General features: G+C 39.4%; 1 protein-coding gene and 1 long non-coding RNA gene across 3 annotated transcripts in view; both read right to left on the reverse strand.

The window, feature by feature from the left end:
* tgfbr1b (transforming growth factor, beta receptor 1 b) overlaps window positions 1–21,881 on the reverse strand; it is a 38,680-nt gene that overhangs the window by 11,310 nt on the left and 5,489 nt on the right. The window contains exons 1-5 of one of the 2 annotated variants that reach the window (XM_055508134.1): window positions 8,575–8,717; window positions 7,124–7,134; window positions 3,392–3,661; window positions 1,871–2,101; window positions 1,068–1,235 (exon numbers count right to left, since the gene is read on the reverse strand). In XM_055508134.1, coding sequence (XP_055364109.1) covers window positions 1,068–1,235; window positions 1,871–2,101; window positions 3,392–3,661; window positions 7,124–7,134; window positions 8,575–8,705 — 811 coding nt within the window. In that variant the 5' untranslated portion in view covers window positions 8,706–8,717. Of the gene's footprint in view, window positions 1–1,067; window positions 1,236–1,870; window positions 2,102–3,391; window positions 3,662–7,123; window positions 7,135–8,574; window positions 8,718–21,881 lie in introns of those variants that run through there. The other variant, XM_055508133.1, reaches the window with a different exon arrangement.
* Window positions 7,262–8,521, reverse strand: LOC129603981 (uncharacterized). The gene is made up of 2 exons (XR_008694483.1): window positions 8,102–8,521; window positions 7,262–7,803 (listed from the first exon to the last, which is right to left on the reverse strand). It is a non-coding gene; the product is annotated as an uncharacterized LOC129603981 (long non-coding RNA).

A 21,881-nucleotide genomic window follows, 5' to 3' on the forward strand; every position in this document is an offset into this window, starting at 1 on the left:
TTAGTGAGAATTAACAAGTTACGTAACTTTCTGCACTTAAGAGTCTAAACTTCAATAGAACTACATTTACTACTTATAATATGGACTGAAATATAGATAGAGGATTTTTGCGTTTCAGAGCCTTTGTTTCCTAGTCTGTGGGGTGCACAGAACAGTTAGCACTATTAGCACAAAGACTAGTATTATTATCATTATCATTTCCAAAGGCAGGTTACCATTTGACATCAGCTGCACCACAGGTCAACTCCTCAACATCAATGCCAAAGTTTGGTCTGGTAGACCAGACTGGATCTCCACAATGAAGACCTGACATGGTTATGTCACACGTTTATCTAATAAATAACAATACCTGACCTTAAACACTTAACCATAACACCACTGATGCTGAACGACTGACTAATTATTCACCTAAAGTAGGAACTCGATGGAAATGAGCGAGCACTCCATTCAACAAATGCATAAATAAAAGATGAATATGAAAAGTTTTGTTCACCTTCAGTCTTTCACTTATTTTTAAACAACAACTGAATGACGTTTTTTCCATCCAAATGGTATGCAACCCTACTTCTTATGAAGTACACAGCGAAAGGGCTAGAAATGCCTTTGAGCGAAAGCAAGGGAAGCATAGGGTGATTCTTTTTAATGTCACTGCAGTTGCGATTAAAATTATTACTTACGGTTATTGTTATAACTGTGTAACATAGATTTTTTTTCTTATCTTGAATATCATCTTTAGTAATTAACGACTGCAACTGCACTAACTATTCAGTAGTTTGGACAATTATCTAATATAAAAATTTAAACAAAGCCCATCTAAGTGTAATTGAGTTGGGGTTTGTGCCTTTGTGCCTTTAGGCCACAGGCCATACAGACTGAGGGCTCAGACTAACGTTTCCTCTCACTTGGGTAGACCCCAGTCTCTCAGTCAAAGTACCGTCTCCTATTTTGGTTGGCTGTAATACGCAGAAAATAAGGCTGCCTAATCTGGTTCAGGCACATGGTTTCCACATTTATGAAGTATCCCCATAGTGTATTTTTGCCTGGGACCAAATGTAAGTGCGTCTCACCTTGTGTGCCCACTATCTCCATGTGAAGGTGTGCGAGGCCACTGGCTGTGGACAAGGACAGTTTGATCATGCCCTCCACGGTAACGGTGTAACGATTCAGGTAATCAAACAAGGAGCCATGTTCGTGGTAGTCCGACACCAGCCACAGCTGAGTCCACGTCCCATTATCTACACAGAGAGCAAGGAGGTTAATGTCTTTGTTAGTGCCTAAAATGAGTTCTATGGCTTCAGATTGTTTACACTTATTTATATTAAACATAAATGGCAGTGATTAGATTGTGAGGGAGTTGATTTGTGTTACTTATAGTTGACTCACTTCCGACGCTGATCGAAACATGTCTATTTCTAAGCACAGTTCACCAAACTGGAAAGCCTGAGTGAACTGGGTTTCTGCAATTATGGTGTTCTGATGTGATTGCGCATACAAACATATTACAGCTTTTTTTGGCGGGGGATTAATACAAAAGCCTAGCTGTCACCATGACGACATCACATCCTAGGCAGAATCTCCTGTCAGTGAAAGTGCAATAAACACAAAACGTGTATTTGCTCCTGGGCTGTTTCACTCACCCGCTGCTGAAGCGTGTGGTAACATCTGCTCAGGTTTCAGTGTGAACTCTTACTCCCCCACACTGTCTGCCATCTAGTCTATTCAAAGTTAGCGCTTGTCTGCGCTACCTTCACCTTCAAACCAGCCTGTGCACTTCAAATCAGCGCAACACTGCTCCTTGCCCGAACCATTAGCATGATAAACTTGCATATCTTAATACGTTGATGGTTTACATAACAATCTACTTTTTCACCTTTATTGTCAGCAGCGATGAAGCCCAGAATGTTCTCATGCCTTAGCATCACGGTCTGGTAGATCTCAGCCTCACGGAACCAGGAACGCTCTTCGCGAGAGGAAAAGATCTTCACGGCCACCTCCTCACCACGCCATTTGCCTCGCCACACCTCTCCAAAACGCCCTTTGCCAATGCTCTCCTGGAGGATGATGGTCCTGGCGATGGTCCTCTGTACTAGTAGTGGTAGGCCTGGAGAGACAAGACAGAAATGGAAAGAAATTTATAAAGCTGAAAAGGGCTCCTACTACTACTACTACTACTATTATACATGAGTATACTTGAGATTGTTTTGAACGGTTTGAATTTGTGCTATATAAATAAAATTGAATTGAACTGAACTCCTGTTCAGGGGAAACGTCCATTGTAAATCACCTAAATATGATTAAACTCTGCCTAGAAGGTCAAATCTCCTGCAACAATTGTTTCAGAATTGTTTCATCTGTTGTTACCTCTTGATCTAGTCACTAAATATGGAAACAGGAAATACTTATTCTCCTGAACGTTAAGTAAGGTTAGATCAGACAACAAACCTAAAGGTACAATTGCGCAAAGGGTTTACGTTATGGTACAGCTGTGAATTTCCAAAAAACATCTAAAATGTAAAGGTTTAGCAGAAAAAAAACACAAGCTTTAAGATCCTTATGAAATAAAAACTAAATTATTACAATGAATAATAAAATCTTCTATATAGAACTGCTCAGGATAAAAATTGAATGAAAATTCTTATTCCAATTATAAACAAACAGACTGTGACTCAGCAAGGACATTAAACAGCCTGCAAAAATTCTGCCAACACAAATTGGCATTTTAATGTAAAATGGTATAAATTTCTGATTTTTTTGTCTGTATTGTATTGATATATAGAGTATTAGTGTTTATGTTTCAGACATCCCTCTTGTATACAACAAGTAAGATATAGAGCTCTTACTGTAAGACACTAAAACATAAGCTGTAAAAATGTAGGTGAGTCGAACAAAGAGAAAAGAGCAACACTGAAAGCATCTTGAGGAAAAAAACAATTAATTATGTGCTGCAGTCAAAAACAGAAATCTTTGTCATGTAGAATGAGAAGGAATTTGAGTTCGCTGTTCAAACTTTCTGTGTACTTTTTCTGTTCTTTTGTGATGATGTACTGCCTGGTTAGTGCCACCTGCACCTTCTACACTATTAGACACACACAAACACAAACCTAACCTTTTTTGAACCCAATCAGATAATCTGGACTTGTCACAACTGAGGTCAGGTCTTGTTTACTGGAAACTTAATGGGAATTGGAAAAGTGACAGAGCCTTACAGAAATACTGTGCAGGAAGTCAGAGCTCTGCAGAGTGATTTAGAGAGTTTGTTGTCTGTAAACTTGGCACATCCTTCAACAGATTTTCTGCTGAAACTGTAATAACTGCTATGCTACCCTGTATGACTTATTAAGTGCTCTTTTCACATTAATACCAGCATTGTAACTGTATATCGGGTTCCTACCTGATCCAGAGCCAGAGGTGGTCATATCATAAATGAGGTCTTTCAGTGTTGTTCCAACAGTAATAAATGGATGGTCCATTGAGGGGTCCTCTTCGTTGGGCACTCGGTGGTGGTGGTGATGGTGGGCAGCACCCCCAGCTGCTAGGCCCCTGTGGCTGTGGCAAAGGTAGAATGCTATAACAAGCAGCAGGCAGAACAAGCACACAGGGCCGGCAATGACTGCTGCGAGGGCCACAGGACCCAGTGGAGGAGGATTTTCTGTGGGGACTGCAGAACAGAAAGAAGACAGAAAAAATTACATTAAATTGTCCCACGCGTAGTTGGTTAGTTGATTTAGAGGTAGATTTACCCTTCAAATGTTGTGAAAGGAGTGTTAGTTGAGCAAAACCAGTATTCATTCAGAACTAAAACAACATACTGCTGCATTAGTCCTGGAGAGCTGGCATTTTTGGCAATACATGTTGTTTGGGATTTGAGGTAAAGCCACATGATGCCCCCCCCCAATGTTACATAGTATCTATGCAGAACCTAAAGTGCTAATGGACAAACACATTTTATCACCAGCGCTTGAATGAAGCCACACACTGTTTACTGGAAAGGTCAGAATCCACTGGGAAGTGGTAAGACTAAACTGCCACACATGAGCCAGAAAGCTAACAGGCCAAGTGGTGTGAGGACACATTCCATCTGCTAGGCTGATGGGGGATTTGGCCTGTAGCTAACACACATACACACACAATCCCACATGGTCCAAAGAGGCAGCTATAATGCCTCCACCAATCTACTAAAGTGAATGCAAATGAACACTGAATAGTTTTTACAGCGAGAACAGAGCATATATAAAGTGGGAAGACCATCTTGCAGCCTATAGCTTCTACATATACTGTTGTGGGAGGCCAGGGACTCGCAACCACTGTGGGGTTAAGCATGCTTTACTCAAGTGAAGGTTTGTATGAGACACCTTTTTATAATATTCACTAGGTGGCAGGCAGGGCTAATGTGTGGATCATATAAGATAAATGACCAGTACAATTAGAATACCAGCCAGGGAATGCGCTCTGACTAAACACGATAGTTCTATACATAGATTTGTGATGCTTATATGGTATTTAAAATTTTGTAGAGCAATTTAGAATATTGGTGCAAATTGTACTTTACAATCCAAAAGGACCCAGTGTTTAATGTACATGCTTTGTGTGGGTCCTATTGGATTGTAAAGTAGGGTAATAGGGGTCTCTTAACAGGCTATTTTGACATGTTGGAATGGGTCCATTTATTAAAGTAAATAATTTCTTTGCTACAAAGTTGCTGTAGTTTGTGGAACAACCATTAAAGATTGTTAAAGAACATAAAAGTGAGAAAATGCCAGTAGAGTAGAGCCATGTGTAATCTAAGTGAAAGCTAAAGCAGCTGAGATGATGACTAAAAGGCACACAGGCACTGTAAAGGGAGACATGAGGTAGGTAGGTAGGTAGGTAGGTAGGTAGGTAGGTAGGTAGGTAGGTAGGTAGGTAGGTAGGTAGGTAGGTAGGTAGGTAGGTAGGTAGGTAGGTAGGTAGGTAGGTAGGTAGGTAAGTAAGTAAGTAAGTAAGTAAGTAAGTAAATAAATAAATAAATAAATAATACATTTTATTTTTTTATTATAATTAGTTATTATAATTAGTTGCAGGTTAACGATAAGACAAATGAAATCTAATCCATTTGTAGCAGGTAAACACAGTTATAACTATAATAAATCTGTGGATTTAATTTCAACTTGCCGATCGGAAGAAGCATAAATATTTATGAGTAAGATAAAATATGTGACACACAGCTTTCAAATAAAAATTTTAAAAAAGTCCAGGAGAGAGTAAGGTAATGATTAAGGCACAGATGGAACAGAACAGGTGGTGTACATGCACACCTGCAAACCATTTAAATGAAATGAAAGATGCTGAAGAAAGTGAAATAAAACCAAGAAAAAAAAACAAAACAGAAAAACAGGTGGAGAGAAAAGGTTCAAGGAAAAGTCACATTCATTTGCAACTATATTCAAAAAAACAGATTTCAGTGAGGCATGAATCACAATACTACAGATGATGTTTTATAGGATCATGTTCACATGGCGGCTTTCATTTTTAAGTGTGATATTGTTTCCTAATAGACCAAAAATTACCCCCCCCCCCCCCCCATCAGATCTTCCTGGCACTTCTGACATCCTACATTTATTCACAAAACTAAAAGGAAAAAAAAGATGCAGGAGGGCCAGAAAGTTCAGAGAAAAGAGGAGGTAATTGTGGCTGTGATTACAGGTTTTCGACAGAAGTAAAAGCCCAGAGCGTCACAGGTACCATTAAACTTTCCAGATGAATTAAAAACAGTTATTGTCCTTACGCTGGTAAAAACAGATATTCCTGGTAAGCATTTTGAGCTTGCAAGAGAAGGCAGTTGCACTCGCCATAGAAGGGTTTTGGGTAATATGCCCTGGTGACGCTGACACATTACTATACGTTGACCAATGAAATATTAATCGATCACGACTAGTCATCGCTGAAATGCTATTCAGTGAAAGTTATCACTGGGGTTTCATAAGGTATTTTTGAATGCAGTCTTTAATTCAATTACATTTTTTCTATGAAATAAAAAGTGCAGAAAATTATTATTAAGTAACATTTTAAGGCTATACACATTTATTTATAAAACGGGAACTGCAAACAATTGCCCTTGAGGTTGCTGTGGAAAGGATGAACTTCCTTTAATGGAGAAACCTGCAGCAGGAGAGCTGATGGAGCAAAAGGCCATTTGCCTTGACTAGCGGGGTGAGGCAGAGAGCATAGAGGGAAAAGAAAAGCAGAAAAGAAGAAGGCAACGCACAAAAGAAAAAATACCTTCCCTGTGCTTGCAAGGGATAGACGGCATCAGTCGTCTTGTATACCCTTCATTTCACACGTTATAAAATCTGGGATGTTACACCAGGTAATTTCAAGCAAATAAATTAATAGAAAAGAAACCAGTTTCTATTACAGGTGCTACATGAATTTATAAAGACAGATAAAGAGTGATGTCAACACTGTTATTAAGAAGCAGTATTTGTTGTAAGTTTAAACCACCTCATAGAAGTCATGGCTGTGTGACTATCTTCAGACTCAAGAACATCTTCTGTGAACGGAAAAGGCTGGGGCTGTACACAATGCAATACTGTAACGTAGAACACAGACCTTTTTGAGTTCTGGTCCTTATTCACACTTTTTGGATTTTTGGTAATAACAAATAATACTATAATATTGAAAGGTGGCTCAAGTATTTCCACATAATGGTATTGGCTGGAAAAAACATGTGATACATGGGAATCCCCTATATGCTGATAAAAGCTAGTGTCTGTTGATCTTCACATGGCTGCTCCCAACATTGTTGTTGGGCTACTCATTTATCAGCGCCAGGGTTTGTTGTACTCCTACACAACCACCATTCTGTCTGTGATATCTTTCACAGATTCCTCATCATTACCCTCAGTCATCATGAATTTGTTTAAATCCTAACTCCTTCTAAAACTAAGACAATAAAGGCAACACTGCCTGCAAAGGTAACCAAGATCCATGTATGTTGTCCATGTTACTCTGAGCCTGTGAGTTCCGGCCTTTTGGTTGTCAACATTATTGGAAGAAAATGAAACTACAGGGTGGACCATTTATATGTATACACCTTAAAAATGGGAATGGTTGGTGACATTGTTTGTGGCACATTAGTATATGTGAGGGGGCAAACTTTTCAAGATAGGTGGTGCCATTTTGAAGTCTGCCATTTTGGATCCACTTTTGTTTTTCAATAGGAAGAGGGTCATGTGACACATCAAACTTATTGAGAATTTCACAAGAAAAACAATGAGGTTGCTTGGGTTTAACGTAACTTTATTCTTTTATGAGTTATTTACAAGTTTCTGATCACTTATAAAATGTGTTCAATTGCTACCCATTTAGTTAGATTGTCAATGAAACCCTCTTCTCCTACTCTTCACACACTCATTGCAACAACCGCGGGAGAAATCCAGCACAGGCTTCCAGTATCCATAGTTTCAGGTGCTGCACATCTCGTATCAAACTGGAGAAAGAAACTCGTAGGAAACTGTCATCTAGGAATGCTCTAGTGACATGCAGCAAGTGCTACGCTGTGGCTCTTGCTGAATGAAGCTAGGACAGCCACTTAAATTTCCTCATTACTGAAATTTTTTCTGCATCCACATTTTTTCAAACACAACACTGACCAGTTACATGAAAATTAGCCAGCAGTTGGCTAACTGTAGCATGGGAGATGGGTGGTCTCGTAGGGTGTCTTGCATTGAAAATCTGCTGCAATGACCCGGTTACTGCGTTCACCAGATATCAACACAATTTCGATCCGCTCATCACGTGTTAACCTCTTCGACACCTTGGTGACTGTGAACCAAAGAGAAACTTGTAAATAACTCTATAAAGAATAAAGTTACGTTAAAACCAAGCACACCATTGTTTTTCTTGTGAAATCCCCAATAAGTTTGATGTGTCACAAGACCCTCTTCCTATTGGAAAAAACAAAAGTTGGACCCAAGATGGCCGACTTCAAAATGGCCACCAGGTTCACCACCCATCTTGAAAAGTTTGCCCCATCAACATATACTAATGTGCCACACACAAGACATTAATGTTACCCAACCATTCCCAATTTTATTAAGGTGTATCATTATAAATGGCCCACCCTGTAGAACGTCTTTGAATCTGATTAGCAACAGACAGCATGCGATGTATGTGTGAATCAATATAGTTTCTCACCACCACTCCCCCAAGGATCAGTACCTAATTAGGATGATTAAGAATAAAAAAGCTAGATCAAATCTGTGCTGATGCATAATAAACACAAAAGACTTGCACTATGTTGCATCATAACGAAATAATGTTATAATTTCGTAATGAGCGTTTAGATTTAATACATTTTTTCATAAACTATGGTGCTGTGGCTGTTTTAAAATGCAACAATGAAAAGGGGAAACCATTTGAATTCAGAAGCTGTACATTTTTTAATACTTTGTCCTGTTTCGTTGCCAGTCTGTTACACAGGTGCAAAGTCTAAGCCAACACATCTGAACAGAAGGACGGAAGCTCAGTTAGAACATATAAGGTGTGTAGTGTTGTGTGTGGATTGTGTGGTGTGTGTGTTGTGTGTGTGTTTACCAGGTATGGTTTGTGCCAGGGTCTTTGTTGCAGTAGTCTGTGTTACAGCACACTGGGTATATGCCAGTGTCGTGCTTCACGGACGGGGCACAGATAAAGGGCGGTCTCCGTGGGATCCAACTCCATTTCATGTACACACTGCCGCTGCTTGCTCCATTGGTCACCTGACTGCCTGACGTGCGGTAGGCGACGAACAGGACCCCATCTGTCGTGGCAGGGTGGAATTGGCACTGCAGCGGTCGCAAGTAACACAAGAGAGCTTGCAGGAAAGAGACAAAAGACATTCAGAGGTTGCTGGTTTGATAGTGGATGTTACAGCAACAAATATTGTCATGAATAGGTCGAGCTGGTTTAAAAATCATTCATATTTTCTTTGTGTCTAATTTAAAGAAGAAGACAAACTGCCATTTTAATTCAAGTCATTACAGTAAAAGTCAAGTGCTAATTAGCCAAACAATTGCCCAGATTGTTTAATAAGATTGTTTTAGTCCTTCAGTTCCTATACACACCTTGGTGTTATTGATTGTCTTTAGTCTGGACCAAATGCATTCTCTTATAGTTTAATTTGATCCAATATGTTAAAAAAACAAACAAAAAAAAACAACTATATTGACTTTCTAAACCTTCCTTATGCTGGCAAATCTTTACACTTCTAACCCAATGTCATCAACATGCATATAAACTGTACTGCTTCCTTCCCAATTTGTGGGTCTGGGGAGAATGCTTCACTGTGATAGTGTGAGACGTTACGTCACCGCTGCACTTCAGAGGTAAAAAAGTAAGTTTATGTATAAACATTTGTACCAAGACATACACAAACAGACAGCTGTATTCCAGTCTGGGGATCGCATGGATGACAACGCAAGACGGGAAGTCTGGTATTTGGTTTAGACTACCCACTGTTCTCAGTCTATGACTAAAAAATGACGGCCACGTCATTTGAGTTCAGCTTTCATTATTCCTTTAGTTTTGCCTCAACATGAGGAGGAAAATCTGAACCTTACTGAAAATTGCATTACAGCCATAATGCATAGTGCATTGCTTTAGTAGCAAAATGATAAAACGTTTGGATGGTAAGAAAGGAAATAGCACTTCCTAACCAAATCTAAATAAATGCTTGTCACAGCACATCAGACCCTGGTCTGTGAATAAGAGCGGTTCTTCATAACGTCTTTGAGCTTTTATCCCCGACTCAAGTGATGCAGCTTCAGTCTGCTAGTAAAAAAAAAAAAAGACAGACGGACAAATCATGCTTCGATAGCACTCGGATGAAAAAAATTGAGAATTTATTGGCAACTACCTCATTAATCTAGACCATGTATTGTATCATGGCTTTTTTTGGTGTCTAAGAAACCAAGCTGGAGAGCCACAGTGTCAGGGCATCCTTAATCATACTCTAACAACAATGGGAAATAAGCAAGTCAGACACTAGCAGACTCAAGAATGTGCTTAATGTAAGAAAGTCTCCTTAACAATACCTTAGGCTTCAGACCATTAGCAGTATAGTGTGTGGAGTACTATGAATAAACCAGGCCACACTTTCTCAGTGTCCTTGCCCCCAGCACAGGGCAGACAGGGAGAGTCTCAGAGTCTAGTATCATTATGCAGTTCAGAAACACACCATGCATGTCTGGACAGCCTAAAAAAACACAACGTGCCTTCTGAGACAAAACACGTAAATTATTCACTGGCTGGTGTAAAGGCACAGGGAGTGTGTCACAGGGTATTACCAAAGGAAACATACGGCAATGGTAATGTAAGAATTTAAATGATGAATAATTGAGTGAGTGAAAAAAATATCCATTTCATCACTCAGACAATGTAGCACTGTCAGACCGGTCTATTTCTTCTGAGTTCCATTGAAACAGGAAGATTTCTCTCTCATGGAATCTACGGAATTGTCTGGAGGTGAATTCCAGACAGTTAGGGAGGAAAACTGCATCACTCCCAGTAAGAGGGATAAACCACACAGGCGAGACAGTAGACATCATGAGACAGATAAATAAAAGCCAGCTGACACTGGCCTCCTCTGACTCACCCTCGGAACACATAAGTCAGACGTCCTGCCTGTCCTGTAACGTACAGGATGCCTGATTCAGACGGAGGCAAGATGGAATATAATCTTTAGTATTTTTTCCAGGAAAACATAGAACCAGAACTAACAAGGACCCAGCTAACAGATCCTGACTGCAGGTATTAAGAAAACAAACTGAAAGTTTTACTTTGAAAAGAAGAGTCTAGGTTTGAAACACTGATCATATTAAATTACAAAGGCTTAGTGAGCGGTTCCAGCATAGTCACCAACAAGGAAAAGAAACAATGCATAAGCTCTTAATAAGTGCATTTAATTGAGATTATTGACATCATCACTTAATTACATTGATTAAAAGAATGTCTATACTAAGATGGCAGAAATGTATCACTATTTATAAAAATTAAACAAAAAGTCACTAGCAATAACTCAAATAACAACAACATATCCTCAACCCTGAGCCTCCAAAGAACAAATACAATTTTATGAAAGATCCTTTTCTTTTGCTCACAGCTGCTGTTTCTGTGTGAACGGCCAATTAGAGCAGGTCTACCTGCAGATAACTGCGCAGAGAGAGAACACTAGAGAAAAACAAAGGCCTCTTTTGAGACATCCTTATCTCAACAGATTTCGGTGAAGGAATTAAGTGCAATGAATGGTTTGCTGATGATCAGTGGTTGGGGACACATACACACAAATTAAACACAACACATCTACAAGTAAAATTCAGCTTCATTGTTCTCAATGAGTGTTTAAAAGATACTTGATACTTGAGTTTGTCCTAGAGAGGCTGTGTTAAGCTGACCATCATGACTGCACCCATGGGTGTATTTTATATTCCCACCAGTGCCTGTAGCAACATGTTTCTATTTGTCACTTGTTATTAGGATCACATAGTATCTGTCTCTTAAAGGTGTATTGTGTTTGAGTTGCTCACAACAGTGAAAAGCTTACTGTTACATAAATTCAAACATCAACATATCAGAATGAGTCTGTATCAAAATAAGTTCATTGTGTAATTGTCACCTGTGTTACAGGATAAACGGTCACCACTGCAGCTTTGAACCCGAAAGGTTTCACGCCTGCAAAAGGTCAGTAACTGTGGTCAGATACACATCAATGCGCGCACACGCACATCGCAGTAACAGAGAGAGCATGTGAGGGAAGACAGACACAAGGCCAGGGTCTTACAATGTGATTAGACAGAATGTGGTCAACTAATCTGAGACGCTCCTCACAATGATGCCAGACAGACAAACAGACTAAACACACAAACATGGACCAATAGCCTGCTTCTCTGTGCCCAAGGCTGCTTTGGCCTATTTAAATATGAACAGTGCATGTGTGCATGTTCCTCTGGGAAGTGGTGTTTCAGCATAGTATTGTTCAGGGAGTTCTGACTATGAGCGGTTCAGTCAGGTGTGAAGGCAGAAAGCTGTGTGCAAACCTACATTTTGTTCCGTTGCCTTGTCGGACTTTGTCACCGGACCACTTGAGACTAACTGATGAGCTGTCCACTCCCCTCTTACTCATCTCATTTCATATGAATTGTAAAGGAATGTTTTCCCGTCTTGTGGAACATATTGTGAAACAGTGTCCAGTCGTGTTGCACTTGGCTGCCAGGAACAATTTCCTGCTACTTAACCCAATGTACAAAAGGCAACAAGGCCAGTCATGTGCATTTCTTTGGATCAGCTATGGTGTCACATGTCCTCTTTTGTGCTGTAAAAAACACATACATGGTCCGAATTAGCCCGACCACAAAGTATCTGTAAAATGAGCAACATGTGTATTCAGTAGTTACACCACAAAGAAAGCCAGCAGGATAACACATTTGAGACCAAGCAATGGGCTCAACTGACCGGTGTGAAGGTAGAGGCCAAGAAGCTGCCTTATGTTAAATGTACTTACCAAAAGAATATGGACGAAGGATAAAGTTTGGGTGCAATATTTCCCCACGATTAACAATGCAGACATTTCAGTTCGACTTCATCATGCTGCTTTTCTTGTTCTCTAAGCTGCTGAATCTTTGCTCTAGGGGCAGAAATCTCAGAATCTAACTTTTTATATTAAACATTTATAAAGGTTTACTGAACATCAGCCAAACAAGCCTTACCGTATTAGTTGGACTTTGACATTTGAAAATTATTCCCACTTTATCTATAGCTTCTTATTCCATTCTCACACTAGATTTTTACCACTTCAAGGGCTGTCTTATCCCACAAACTTTGCCTATAATCATCACACCACCGAGCTGCTCTAGAATATACTAGCATATTCCTAGTTTCATCATGCATAAAACCACGTCATCGCATTTAACAGAGTCTGTTAAGACCTAGCCTTACGTTATGCAGGTTAGCCAATAATAAGCCAGTTTCTACCGGAAAGCTCTTCATTCAAGACTTAATATAAGAAGCCTTCCTAAACATCTTTGGCCTAAAAACCTGTTACTGTGCAAGTGCACCATGAAGTTTCAGGTAACAAAACCCTTGCAGAGGAAACTGCATGTAACATTATGCAGGGTGACTGTTGCAGAAACGGGAAAGACATGAAACCAAGTTGTGGCTACAGTCTTGAGTTTGTTGCGTTTCCTATTAGTTGAACAGACATTAGTAAGGGATTTTTTTAAACAGATTTATCAACGTCACTATTCACACACACATTTGTTAAGATTTCACCACTTAGTTTTCTTAAACCTAACCATAGCTTTCCATCTCAGCCTTTTGGTCATGGCAAGTCAAACCTCCAGAGTTCTGGAATTTACACCAAACACTGTATTTGGCAGCCTATAAGAGCATGCTGATTTTGAACAGAGTATACCAAAGCCCTAAAGCTTAGAGCACGCCAAGACTAAGCCTTGATGCCAGCTACTTGCTCCCCTCAATGCTTAAAGTTCACTAGGCTGTGAAATAGACGGTGAGAAAGACTGGGAGTGGGAAGAGTGGGAAAGTAGGCCAGTTATTTATTCCTGCAGTCTAATTTACAGAATTCCAAACTCTGATTAAAGCTTTCTTCCTAGCTTGTGTAGATCCAACTCATAACATAATAGTTAAAGCATTCAGGGACAGTACGGTGTTTGTTTGAGGAGCGCTCATAACCCAGCCACGTACAACCACATTAAAGCCACCCACCCCTAAAATGACTTCCTCTGAAACGTCTGCTGGTAAATCCTTCTTTTGTTACTAATGTCAAGTCAACTCATCAAGATCTAAATTAATTGATCTATTTCGAGAACTGATGTGAGAGGAGGCAGGTGTGAAAAAACCCAAGTTAGGAACCCAAAAAGGTATGAGCCATCCTATATCCAGTCAGTGCTGCCTCTTGTCATTCTGAACACATTGATCCACAAAACAAAATTAAAAATCTACGTTGCACATTGTGCATTGTTGGCAGTGTAGTAGCCAGGCAACTAGGGAACAATACCTTACAAAGCTACCCGTGAGGGGCTGAACCACATTTATCCCTCCATCTACCCCTCTTCTACTCCTTGCCTTGCGTTCCTTCTTTAATTACATCCCCCTCATGTCACATTTTCTCCCTCCCTCACCCCCGTTTCTTTTTCCTCCTCTATTGTAAGGATGAGAGAGACATTTAAAAAAAAAAATAAAAAAAAAAACAAAAAAAAGGTGTGCATGGTACTAGTCAGCATTTTAGCACACACTTATTATGTGCATCTGTTTGACTGTGGATGTGTTCGCGTTTGAGTGTGGTGTAGGATTGAAGCTAGTATTAGGCCAAAGCCAATGCTGGACTTAGAATTTATTGCTGCTGGGTTTCCCAGCGGCTTTAGTTGCTTTTCTCTTTACCTGTCTCTCTGTAAGGCAGCGCAGACCTCGGAGGATAATACTAAAGCTTGTAACTAAAAGCTTTTTTATATTTAGCAGAAGTACTCTTACTTGAGTGCAGCAGCAGGAAGATAAAACAAATGTGGGTAAACAAACTAACATATAGTAATCATAGCCAGAAAAACAAAAGCATGTAATATAGAGTAGGCATGAAAGAAACATCCATGCAGAATTATAGACGAGACATTAGCTGATTAATTTAAAAGATAAAAGATTAAAATGGACCCAAATGATGAGACTTTTTAGTAAAACATCCATGCAATTCATTCCATTTAGAAACTGCCAAGAAGTAGAAGGCACTTTTCCCCATTTTCTAAAAATTTTAGCTTAAGGGCAACTGAGACGTGTTCCGGGAAGCAGTGGTTTTAAATGTCAAAAGGAAAGTGATTTACTGAGGCAGCTGTAACATGAGACTTTTAGAAATAAAAATGACAGAATATAATTCGCTTTCCAATACAGATTAAATAGCCTTCATCAGTTATGTGCTAACAGCATGCTAACTGGTCACAAGCAAATTTAAATCACTGTAACATCTATTCTTCTTCTGTATCTTTCTCATTAGGACCACTCATGCTAATCAGCATGTTAACAGTGTACTTACTGTAGCTAGAGCAGACATACACATCTATGTTTACAGCAATACTAGATTGTAGTTTCTTCCTTCAGATTACACAGGGGAATTCATGTGTTGCTCCATCGTATTCAGCCTTTCCATGGCTGTCTCTAGTCTCTTGTGGTTTTTACTTGTCTGTTTATATCACAGGATGATGAATACTGTAATCTCAGTCTGCTGATAATGTAGTTTAAGTCATGATGTGAGCACAGGTCAAAGTTAGTCTACTGTTTAAAATGATTCAGTCAATAGGTATCACAGCTGGTCACTGTATATTTTAGCAAACTTCACTTGAAATGAAATCGCTGCAGCTCTCTCGAATTTTTGGCCACGGTTCCCGTGTCACCAAACAAAGGTAAGGACGTGTGCACCAAAAGGACGTCTAGTAAAAAATACTATAGAAGAAGTAAAAGCGTCACACAAGGAATGGATGAATTCCTCATAACCATGGGTGGAACACCATTTCAAAAAAGGCAGAAAGAAAGCCTATTCCAGCTGAGCTTTTGAAAATCCAAGTTAGTGTTTTTTTCCTAGAGTAAAATATTCAGATAAACCTTAGTGTAAGTATATGCATGACCCACTGGATATCTGAAATGAGTTTGGTTGTACAGTGGCTCACTACAGTGTGTTATCAGAGTAGCGCTGAGTCACGTCTTCTGCTTGTGTATTCCGTACATGAATATGTATGATAACACATCATCCACAACTAAAGCAGGGGGCACAGTGGCTCTGAGTAGATGCATATTTCTGAGTATCGCCTATAAAAAGGCAGGCAGGAGTGGCCTTTGTTACAGTAAGTCATGTGTAATAGCCTAAAAAATAGCCGCCTCTCTGCTTTTCTTGATTTACAAAGAGCGGGGCAGATACAACGATGTTCTAACGAGGCTGGACTCTCTGGCACACAGTCACAAAAACAGTCTCAGGCAAACCATGGTTGTCCATTCCAGGCCGACGTGGCATCAAGGTGTTTGTGGCACTTGTTTTGTGAACTTTTGCTGCTTTTCTCCAGCCTTTCTGTTAAAATCACCATCTGCTTACACAACCCATCCTTGTAAAAAGGCAACCAGTGCATAGAATGTGCTGCCTAACAATCAAAGCCTGCCCTTCTTGGGAAAAGTTACCGTAGTCCAACTTTGTATTCAGATCAACCCCTAGTAATTGACAAAATTAAGAGAGCATAAAGTGGAACAGGTCTCTACTTAACAATCTTCATACACAGGGTCCCCTGTGGCTTAAGGGTTGAGAAGAAGACAATGAAGTGCAACACTACACATTTATGTTCAGCTTGAGACCTTTTCTCCATTGCTGCTACAGTGTTTAAAATGAATAATAAATATGAGCTGCCTAACATACGTTTTGGATAATAGTACGACCTCTGGATGAAGAAAAGACCCTGAAAAATGACAGGACCTTTGTCTTTGTTTATTGAAACTAAATCTCTATGCCCAACTGTGGTTGAGGGGACGCCTGGTCTTTCAACCAATGACAAAACAATAAACCACCAAATAAGATCTTATTTCAAACAGCTACTGGCAGTCTAGTGCTGCACATTGCATCAGTGAAACTTGAGCACAAGGAGCCATTTATCTTTTTTTTCTTAAGAGGGAACAGAGGATGGGGCACAAGTAAAAGCCTCATTTATCAGGGTGCTTCTATTAAAGTGCAATACAGGGGCTACAGTTGGGAAATCAACTGGGGAAAAAAATATTGTTGTAGAAAAACTGGTTGTGGGATCCTGTCCTAGCATTGGCAGCTATTGAAATAACCGTATTGTCAGACCTCTACTTCTGCTGTCACAGCAGGTATTTCATCTGTCACAGTTGATGAAAATTTCTAGCTTTGACATTAGCACAAACGCAGCTCACACACGGTTGTGTACCAGTCACACTATTTTCTGTTATTTTTACTTGTGAAGGCTGAACATTTACACAACTGAAAGAGAAATGTGAAGTAGGTGTGAAGATTGAAAGATGTGTTTCCTGATTGAGGTAAAGAAAACAGATTATAGTAACTGGCACTGCAGACTGGAGATTGCCAAAAGGTCATACTGAGACCAACTTGACAGCTAACAACAACTATGTATACAGCAGTGATAGCATTCACTCGCACTGGCAAACACAAACATTCTACAAAATACAACAGTTAAAATCAAACTTCTACGCACATTTGTTTGATAAAACAAATAAAAAAAAACTCAATGTATCTTGTCTGAGTGGCAGCACTGATTGCCAATAAATCTCTGCGTGTGCTCTTTATTTTTTTTTTCTTCATTGTTCTTGTCAATAATAATGTTCAAAAGCTGGTAGCCTTAAAGTCCTTCAAAAAGTGGTCTGGGTCACTTCACGTGTTGAGCCGGCAGCCAATTAACAAGCTGTTCAGCAAAGATAAAATGAATCACAAGGCCAGAAAAACTTGCTAAGGGTTCATTTAAGGAGTGATACTACACACAATTTAGGCTTTTATCACATTGCAAACCTTTGATGTTGTAAAACTACACATAAGAGGGTTCACGGATGGAGTTACATTTCTATTGCAAGTAAATGATTCATAACACAAACAGGATTGACTGATAAATCATGAATACGATTGGTTGCCGATATGTTAGATTAAATGTGTGAATCTCCCTTATTCTATTTACATTGCACCAATGGACACAATCGTAGTATCAGAAATTCTTCACAAGAACGAAACAGAACAATGAGAGCAAACAGAGAAAGAGTGCAATTACTAGGGCAACATTATGTAAAACAACAACAGAAATTTGACAGTTTTCTAGAGCAAAGAGTGACGGCTTATCAGCAACCAGCCTGAAAGTGAAGATAATGTACTTTCAATGATATAACACAAAGCCATTGAAAACCTCTAGCAACAAGCAAATGCTGGCACCGACACAAGACACCAGCACACAAAAAGCTGCAGTTTCTGTTGTACAACAAATGAACAGAGAATTAAACCTTCAGAACCATGATCATCTACCTTGAATTCTACCAGTGTATAAACGCTTAATTTCAGGCCGCAAACTTTGCTCACTGACGCACACTCCAACCAACCATCCTCAGCCTTTGAAGATGATGCAAAGTGGTAATGGTTAACTTTATCCACTTAAACATTCAGAAAACAACACACCCCAGGTTCACTGCACCCATTCCCACTGTGCTTGCAGTTGTAAATGAAAACTATTAATTTCAACTATTCAGAGCAGTAAAGGTCTGAGAGTCAGAATCTGTTTTCTAGAGATTTTTTCCACAGTACGAGACAAGGTAATATTTCAGCTATGTAAAAGTATAGTCTTTATTTAATACCATTTATTAATGTTGTTCGAAGGAAAACGCAGGTAAAATAGCAAAGTAGAAAACCAGTATCTAATTATATTGTGAATTTGTTTATCTTAAATATAACATATCGTTTATACCTGGAGCGCAGCAGAGCTCCCCGAACATTGACTCCAGCCACATGAAGTAAAGTCGATTTAGGTTGTTCTTTGTGGTGAAAATCCTGGAAAAAAATATCTAATTATGATATTTTCTAAGACTAAACCTAATAAAGATAAAGGTAAATTGGAAGAAGTGAGAAGCAGTTTGTTGCTTGTGGTTATTCTGATTAGAAATCAGATTACATCACCCGCCTGAGGCAATACCAATCATATACACAATGACTTATGAGCTTTCACAGCTTCATGTTAAGATATATTGTTAGACTCACTAGGACCCTTTTCTAGGTCTTTTTACAGTAGCACAGGAGCTTATAAAGATGATCCAAGAATGCTTTGAATGTGGCCCCAGGTCTGTAACAATGCTGACAGTCAACATTTAACATTTGAAACACATTTAAACCTAATCTGGACAATCACATTGCGGATAAATAAGCCATTATCCTGACACTGTTGAAAGAAAAATGAGGCGAGAGAAAAACTGAAGGCCTGAAAGACAGAGGCCAATCTTAAGTGGCTAGATTCCAATGTAGAGAAGCCCCATGAGAGGCTTCAAATAAAAAGGAGGATAAAGTTTAATCTAATACATCGCCTCATAGCAGAGGGCAGGAGGGAAGGAGTAGTGGCCAAAGACAATGGTTTCACATTGCACAAATCAATAGAAATTAAATTCCACAAACCCTACACAAACATTATAACGTTACACATACTCAGGCAAACACACAATCATAGCCCTGTGCAACACACTTAACCTAATTATCAAGCTTCCAGTGTTTAGGCTCTACGACGCACAGAGGAGGCCAAAGAATGAAGTGCGGATTCTCCCTGCTCCATTCATCCAAACCGTAGCTGCCTTGCCATCAGTATAGTTTAGCACATTGTAGTCATATTTGCAAGGAAATGTTTCTCTCTCAACTCTTTTTGTCATTTGTGCGCCACTTACTTCCTTAGTAGTATGATTAGTTGCATCCACAGGAAGTTATATAAAGTACACAGCTCAAGGGGTGACATCAAAATGCTGAAGAGTGCAGGAAGCACAAAACAATGTTGTTATACTGGGACCACAATCAGTCATACATGTTTAATATTAAACTGACCCAACAGACTTCAGGCATCATAAATAACACAATCACAACAATTTTCTTTGGTCCAGTGTAACTAGAGGCAAGCAGATGACAGAGCATCTGGATTTACAAACTAGACAATAGCCACTGAATCTCTACAGCTCATACATGTTCAACGACAGGACAAATGTACAATTAAAGAACACAACGCAGACCCCAGGTTTTAGGCAGCCTCACCTGGCCTGCGTTAGCTGAAACTAGGTAAGCCATGCGATCTTTCAGGGTTGCAAAAGCCAGCTGACTGATGCCCAATTACTGTGACACATAATTATAAGGTATGTCATGTTTATGTCTTGTCAGATTTACTGTCAACTAGGAAAACTATTAGCTTAAGCCTCCTAGGGGTAATTAAAAATGACTGATAGTTAAAAGGGCCTGTTCGCACCTTTTTCTACCCTTGTCAGCCAAGTGAGCCTGCCTAATTTTGTATTTACTTCTGTTACAGGCCTGTAACAAGGGACAACAGATCCAAGAGAAAGAACTATGTGCCCAAACACAAACCCTCTTCCTCCAACGCACATATTCAGCATATCACTACACAGTGAAAATCTGTTTGTTTGTTTGTTAGATCAACTATCCTTAAACCCACCTGGATGGGAATGTCTTTCAATAAAACAAATACAGCCCTTTCTCAAGTACAAAATTCTCTCGAGGGAAGAGAGGTGCTTTCAAGTGCCAAAAGTTTCATGTAAAGCACTTAAAACAAATAACGCAATGTTCAACAATTTGCTTCACCTTGGATCTGTACAGGCAGTGTTCAAAATACCCATCCTTCATAAATTAAACACAACTCCCAACTAAACTCACTGAGTTTACATCACAGCATCACCTTGTGAGGAACACACAATCCCTACAGAAAGGATAATATATCAGACACACTCCTTCATAAAACCATATGAAACTTGATTTAGAATAAGTGTGAATAATACAGCTCACAGATTACCTTTATCTGGTTCATACCATAAAGCCTTGTTTTGTATTCTTACACCCACTTACAGTTTACACAGAAAATCACATCACATCACAGCACTACAGACATGATGCTTAATGCAAACACTTTACTGGTTTATATTATTTTTCCATTTGCAGCTGCAATTAAATAAAGTTAACATGGAGTACAGCATGATCATAATTTGGGAAAGGCATATAGCATTTCTGTGACAACACCATGAGGGAGACTCATGCAGAGCGACAATGTGTAGTTTACAAAAATCTAAAGCTGTCCAATAGATTCTTTGGCTGCAATTATTTTGAAATAGTAATAAACAAAACCATTATGTTAGGTGTTCCTTGTTCCTTTTGGCACTCTTGATCTTTGTCATGGGAACAACTTTGTGTGGTTCATTGATAGCGTTTTGACAGATTGATTTGTTTGTTTTTTATATTCAATCATCAACGTTGCAAACAACCCCATAATTTCATCTGAAATCGCTGAGGTACACAGAGCATAAAAATGACACTTTTGTAAGATGCAAGACTATTTTTATACTATCATTTAAATGTAAAGCGGCTTGTGGAAGCAAACCAAATGCTTTAATATAGTTGTCTCTTACCAGTTTGTTTCTTAATTTATAATATAATATGGCAGAATGGACAAATTCTTATGCCAGTATCATTAATCCATTTCTGTACGTGGATGCATTTGGTCAATCAATTCTATCTGCTACCCTTGTGAGAGATGGCTTCAGGTTTAAGGTTAGATTAGGATAAGGGTTATGGCAAGCTGGATAAAGCATTATGCAGATTTGTGTCCTTACGACTAAAGAAAGACAAAATGAGAGTGTGGGACCTTTCAGCTCCCAGAGTCATTTCCATAGGTCACAACCTGACCCACCCCACTCCTATGCACCCAGCCAGCTCCATTATGACCAGGCCTTTGTCCATACCAGATGTGCTCTCTAAATGTGTGGGTGTGTGTTAGGCAATGGGGCCCACTGTCCGGGACCTGGAGGAGCCTCCCCCACAAAGCACAGAGCTGATGACAAAAGCTGTCGTGCTGAATTGTTTCACCTTGCTGCAAAACCGCAACAAACAGAACACCGAACTCTGGCTGACACCAATCCTTACAGAGACCAATCATCACAAACATGTATTGCATCGGTTACCAGTTCAGAGGTTTTTCTGAAGAACCCAAGAGCTGCCACAATGTCAGCAGATGAGTTACAGAAGGCCATGTCACGGTCTCATGCAAGTGGTTATTATTGATTCTTCATCGGGAGAGATCCTATTATCAAACAAAAAATGTCTGTGCTAACAATCCATA

This window comes from Betta splendens, chromosome 4 (assembly GCF_900634795.4).
Source record: "Betta splendens chromosome 4, fBetSpl5.4, whole genome shotgun sequence".
Lineage (NCBI taxonomy): Eukaryota > Metazoa > Chordata > Actinopteri > Anabantiformes > Osphronemidae > Betta > Betta splendens.